A 6,277-nucleotide genomic window follows, 5' to 3' on the forward strand; every position below is an offset into this window, starting at 1 on the left:
TCAACATCTTCTCCCTGGTTCTACCTTATTTTCTGACTCAATGTGTTATTTGCCAGCTGCTTCTCCCACATGACATTTCATCCTGCTTTGATCTGTCCTTATACTGAGGATTAAGAATGACCTATGATCCGAGGCATAGCATTGTAGCATTTTCAATTTTATTCTTGCTTTTTTTTCCCTTGCCATATTAATGCCAATGTTGATTTATTCCAGTCATCATAATGTAGGTACGTAAATGCGGGTCCAGCTGGATGATCACTGAAGGGCCCTCTTTATTTGTAAGAAAGGAAATGTGCTTGTTTGAGGGAAGCCAATTATCTCCAGTTGAAAGGAGAGTATTCCTTTGAAGTAGAAACATTCACAAAGGGGCCCCTCAGTTGTCAGAGATAAGAGACCTTTGGTGATATACAGTATGAAGGTTAAAGAGATCAAGTATGACCACATGTAATATTAACAAGAGATAATTTGAATCTATGCTTCAGTAATTGGCTAAAAGAATTATGACTGTTGGCAAAGAATAAAATGAAAGTGTCAATTAAATATGACAAATGTATATGATCACATAAACTGCTGAGTTAACAGAATCCTTTGTCTAGAAGGGTATAAAAACCATTGTACCTAATTTCTGTCTTTGTTCAACGCTTCATGTACAGAGCTTTGAATCTATTGCGCAATATACATTGTCTCTGATTAACCCTGAAAAGTTGTGTTGGTCTTATTAAATCCACAACAATCAAAACATTCTTTTTAATTTTTATAGGTACAGTTTGGAACAGAAAAAGGCTCAAAGTGTTATTAATAGATTTAAAAATGTTCACTGGAGGAATTACTATCTGAAAATAATGAGATGGAATCCTACAGACAAAAGGTTGCATATATTTATACATTTCAGAAAAGAGGAGAAAATGATACAGCCATATGTATGCAGAAATAACAGATGGTGTAAGCTTAGATATTCATAATTAGAAAACCACAAATTATTTCGCTAACCTTCTACTGTTACTGTCTTCAATAAAATATATATTATCTTATTAGGGAGAAACATATCTATTATGCTGCAACAGAAATTCTGATAAAGCTCCTTGAGAATCAGACACTTCAAGGTTTCTTTTCTTACGTGCCAAATACCACATATTCCTTTTTAAGAGCAGCAGTGGCGCAGTGGTTAGAGTGCAGTACTGCAGGCTATTTCTGCTGCCTGCTGGCTGCCTGCAATTTGGCAGTTCAAATCTCACTGGCTCAAGGTTGCCTCAGTCTTCCATCCTTCCAAGGTGGGTAAAATGAGGACCCAGATTGTTGGGGGCAATAGGCTGACTCTGTAAACCACTTAGAGAGGGCTATAAGCACTGTGAAGCAGTATATAAGTCTAAATGCTATGGCTATTCTACTCTTCTATGAATTTGTTTTCCTCCCAGAGGAGAAACATTAAAATGTCAAAAGTTGCTTGTAAGAATTATTAATTAATTAGGGCCTGATGGCTCAGCAGACTAAAAGCATTGTGATTAACACCAGCTGTCTGCAATTACTGTAAGTTCGAAGCTCACCATGCTCAAGGTTGACTCAGCCTTCTATCCTTTCTAAGGTAGGTAAAATGAGGACCCAGTTTGTGGGGGCAATAAGCTGACTTTGTATAAATATACAAAAGTATGAAGGCTATTGCTTATTGCTTAACGCATTGTAAGTTGCCCTGAGTCTCTGGAGAAGGGCGGCATATAAATCAAATTTAAAAAAAAATTAACTGATATTTTGGAGCATATCTACGCAAAACTCACATTTCTATTTTATTTTGACATCACATGTTCTTTTGTATTCAGATCTGGTCTCAGGAAAATAATGAAACATTTGGGGATGAAAATACAGCCCAGAAGTCCTGCATTGGAGGCCAAGATGGAGAAGACCTGCACAGCCACCATGTACTTCCCCTTGGTGCTCAAGTAAGTAGGCAGGAAGGACACCCAGACACTGCAGAAGACCAACATGCTGAAGGTGATCAGCTTGGCTTCATTGAAAGACCCAGGCAGATTCCTGGCTAAGAAAGCCATTGTGAAGCAGATGGTGGCCAGAAAGCCCATGTAGCCAAGGGCAACATAAAACATGGCGACAGAGCCTTCATTGCACTGCAGTATGATTACTCTAGATTGTGAATGCATGTCAGACTCAGGGAATGGGGGGAAAGTGCCCAACCAGATGCTACAGAAGACAACTTGGAAACCAGAGCATGAAAGGATAATGTAGTTGGCCAAACTCCTTCCAAGCCATCTCTGCACATTATTCCCTGGTTTTGTGGCCCAGAAAGCCAGCACCACTGTGATCGTTTTGGCCAAGACAGAAGAAATGGCAGCAGAGAAGATGATGCTGAAGGCTGTTTGTCGTAGAAGGCAGGTGACTCTCCTTGGCTGATCAATGAACAAAAAGGGGGTGAAGAAGGAAAACAGGAGACAAACAAGAAGGATATAAGAGAGGTCCCGATTGTTGGCTTTGACTATGGGAGTGTCTTGGAATTTAATGAAGGTTCCCAAGATAAAGCATGTGATGAAAGAGAGGAACAAGGCAATGGAAGTCAAGATGATCCCCAAGTGTTCTTGATAGGATAGAAAAGCTTTAATCTTTGGAATACAGTGATCTCGGTTGTTGTTTGGATGTTGATCTGCTGGACATTTGCTGCATTTTTCTGCATCTGAAAAACAGCAAAAGTAACATTGAACTTAAAGTTTGTTCCATTGTATAATGCCCAAATCCTATGTTAAAGTGTTGACTAGGTTAGCAATTGTGGAGGAAGCTTAATTTGGCTTTGTGAAATTGGCGATACATTGGATCCGTGGCCTCAGTCACCCCTTCCACGTCTGATTCTTGTGATGGGCATCTATCAGAAAATGTTGAGGATATATAAATGACAATTGAAACCAGAATACTATCTATTAAATATTAAGCCAGATAAGAAAGGCACGAATATATGGTGTTTGATTACATATATCACAACCGCAGCAAGAATATGTTTTGCTCAACATTGGAAGGGGAAAGACCTACCGGCTGAAGATTTGATTCTGGGAAAAATTATCGAATATGCGGAAGCTGACAGGCTAAAAGAAATTTTGAGAGATCAAAAGGACTCCGTATATTTTCAATGCTGGGACCAATGGTATACTTGGTTGAATAATAGAATAAAGAAAGGATAAGGTTAGTGTAGATTTTATTTTTTATTTGTATATCTTGACTGAAGTTAATATATTCTGTAAAGCTCCCGTCGTGATCTGTGTGTGAATAAATATTTTGTTGCAAATAAATAAATAAAAATTAAAAAAAAATGTTGAGGCATGTTGTCTTCCCAATAATTTGTCCCTTTCTTTTCTTTCTTTATTCTTTATTGGCCAAGTGTGATGTCACAGTATTCATGAGTTCATCCAAGTCTGCTGAGATAACTTTGGAAACCTTCCAGTCTGTGCAATCAAGGCAAGCCTGTAGCTTTACCTTCTCAGTCCAAGACTTCACTGATTTAATTATTGGTTTTATGGTTGTAAGACTTTGTCTATAAACAGGTAAATCATACAATGATCAGAGTGTCCCACAGCTGCTTGTGGTAAAGACCGATAAGCATCTTTTAATGTTGTATAGCAGTGGTCTAAAATATCCTTGCCTCTAGGAAGACAGTTGACATGGTGAATGTAACTTGCCTGCTCTCCGCTTAAGATAGCACTCTTGAAATCTCCTAACACAATGAGAAGAGATTTTGGAGATCTCTGTTCAGTCCACAGAATCTGGTCAGCTACAGTTTGTAATGCATTGTTGTTGTTGTTTTTTTATTGAAAAAGTTTTCAGATACAAATTTTTCCCCCTTTTCCCCCCCTCCTCCCTAACCCCCCTCCCCCTGTGGCTTTTCCAAAATAAAACCCAAATTCATAACAGATTATATAATACTTTACCATCCCTTTGCTCCACCCCCCATACGCTGACCCTTTCTTTCTAATAATATTATTATATCCCCCTTATACTATACATTTCAAAATAACATTCAACTGTAACATTATATAATAACTCCTAATTTAGCATAATAATATTATTATATCCCCCAGTTTAGCAATTTCTACTCATAATCTACCCTTTTCCTCCTCCCCATATATCTCTTAATTCAAATCTTTTACATATATTAATATAACATTTCAAAGCAACCTTCAGCTATAAGTTTGTAATGCATTGTTTATACAAGATCGGGGTGGAATGTATACTGCAGCTAATATAAATGAAGAGAACTTGCATGGAGAATAAAAGAGTTTGCAACTGATAGTGTCTTAAAATTTCTTTAGTGTTGTGACATTTTTACACCATCGGTTGGTAATACCAAAACAGAGACCCCCTCCCTTCTTTTTACAAGATGTTTCTTCATTTCTATTTGCCCTTTGTATCTGAAATCCTAGGTTATGCATGCTAATCAAATCATTTAGCCAGGTTTCAGTGAAGCAGTGGCCTGCCGAGTTGTAAAAAGCAGAGTTGCATCTGTTTAAAGGGAGTATTTCATCTATCTTATCAATGAGTGAATGTAAATTATTCAAAAAGAGCAAGGGGACAGGTGTTTTACCTCATTTTTTCTGAGTCTATGCAAAATCCCTGCTTGCTTACCCCTGCTTCTTCTTTTCCTTTTCCTTTGTTTCCTTTTGACTGGAGAGACAGAGAAAGCTGCCACTTCCTCAGTCAGAATCTCCTTCGCCATTATAAACACAGGCGGGGAAATAGCCGCAGAAAGCTGCCCGTCATTTAAAATCTGCTCCCTGATGTTTAAAATTTTAACTTTTGAGTATGAAATTCACAGTGTGTCACAGAAAATAATAACAAACAATGAAACTACCAGAGAGAATTTCACTAAGGCTGCTGTCGGCAATGCCATTTTGAGGTGGAATTCTCTCATTCCTCTCAAACCACCCACCTTCCATGATGGAGATGGTTCCTTCAAGACAGCGAAGACAGTTGTAGCAGCAAATGGGCTTTCCTTCCTGTTGCACCTTCCTGTATCCAGGATTGCAGCTTTCCACACACCTGGAAGGAGGCAGGGGCTGAGCAGAGGGAAGAAAACCATCCAGAATTTGAGGTATGATTTAATTTCCAGATCAGGGCCAGAAAGAAAGGAGTTGGTGATCTAGTTCATTGCTTAGAGTTGCTAGATTTGAAGCACATTAGAAGAGCTCAACAATCTGTTTGGTGAATGTCTATGGAGATTCTTTGTCATCCAGGACATGGTTGTCCCAAAGGTGCTTTTTCAAGAGGCAACTGGACTTTCTAGATTTTCTTTAAAGATCCAAGATCACTTCTCATCCAAGAAGCTTCTTCAGCTCTGACTGGATGGTGGGGAATGGAAGGATTTATACTCCTTCCAGACAGCTGGTGATTTGCATTCTTTTAGCGAGTCATTGAGGCCACCTGGAGGTTTATCTGTGTTGTCAGGCTCACTAGAGTAGTGCAAATGGGTGTTTTTATCTGTAGAACACAGCTGCGCCTTGGGTTCACCTGTGTCCCCTATTGTAGCCAATCTCTACATGGAAGAGTTAGAAACCAAAATGTCAAACTAAAGGGCCGGGGTCTGGATCTGGCCCATGATTGCTTAGATCTGGCTTGCGGGGCTGTCCTGGAATCAATGAAGGACTGGCCCGCAATGCTTCTGCCAGTGAACATGGAGCTTGGGAGGGCCGCGAGTGGGTTGGGAGGGCTGCTCTGTTTTAACTGGCAGAGGGTTGCAGAAGGCTGTCACAGCCAAAAATGGAGTTCGGGATCTCATTTTCACTGGCACAGCGCTCTGGCCACCACAGGCACCCCCGACATGAGTGACATCAAGCTGGCTACTCCCACCTTTGCTACGCCCACCCCAGCCCCCTGCATATGGTATATGCAGTATAGTGCAGTGTGCAGATCTGTATATTGGGGGAAAAAAAAACAACCACTTCATAAATGCATGGCACAACATAGGAGAACAAACCCACCAGGACCAGATTCAGCAGTACATCTGCATTTGAAGACAAAGGCCACTCATTTGAAAACAGCAAAATCCACATTTTGAACAGGCGGGACTGCTGGTTTGAAAGATGGATGAAATATGCCATTGATGTCAAAATTGAACAGCCGTCTCTCAACAGATATGACATCATCTATCTCCAATCTACAACAGCGTCCTTTCAACAGTTCCAAGAAGGCTCCACACCCATTTGCATCACTCAGGTGACCCTGACAACACAGATAAACTTCCAGTGATGTTAATGACCCACTAAAAACAATGCAAATGACCAGCTGTCTG

The 6,277-nt window shown here is 39.9% G+C and overlaps 1 protein-coding gene across 1 annotated transcript; it reads right to left on the bottom strand.

Moving 5' to 3' along the window:
- Positions 1 to 1,781: 1,781 nt before the first annotated feature.
- On the bottom strand, positions 1,782 to 6,038 carry LOC132711847 (vomeronasal type-2 receptor 26-like). Its single transcript, XM_087885259.1, has 3 exons — positions 5,967 to 6,038; positions 4,919 to 5,045; positions 1,782 to 2,677 (listed from the first exon to the last, which is right to left on the bottom strand). The coding sequence occupies exons 1-3, from the start codon at positions 6,036 to 6,038 to the stop codon at positions 1,782 to 1,784; spliced, it is 1,095 nt and encodes a 364-aa protein (XP_087741385.1).
- Positions 6,039 to 6,277: the final 239 nt, after the last annotated feature.

This window comes from Pantherophis guttatus, chromosome 2, assembly GCF_059756535.1.
Source record: "Pantherophis guttatus breed Tessera chromosome 2, ASM5975653v1, whole genome shotgun sequence".
Taxonomy (NCBI): domain Eukaryota; kingdom Metazoa; phylum Chordata; class Lepidosauria; order Squamata; family Colubridae; genus Pantherophis; species Pantherophis guttatus.

Bases quoted from the DNA above. Each gene is read 5' to 3' on its own strand.
- LOC132711847 (XM_087885259.1), bottom strand. From the start codon at position 6,038: ATGTGGATTTTGCTGTTTTCAAATGAGTGGCCTTTGTCTTCAAATGCA. The intron at 5,046-5,966 runs GTGGGTTTGTTC...CCCTCTGCTCAG, and splicing joins TACTGCTGAATCTGGTCCTG to CCCCTGCCTCCTTCCAGGTG. The intron at 2,678-4,918 runs GTGGGTGGTTTG...GCTGTTTTTCAG, and splicing joins AACCATCTCCATCATGGAAG to ATGCAGAAAAATGCAGCAAA.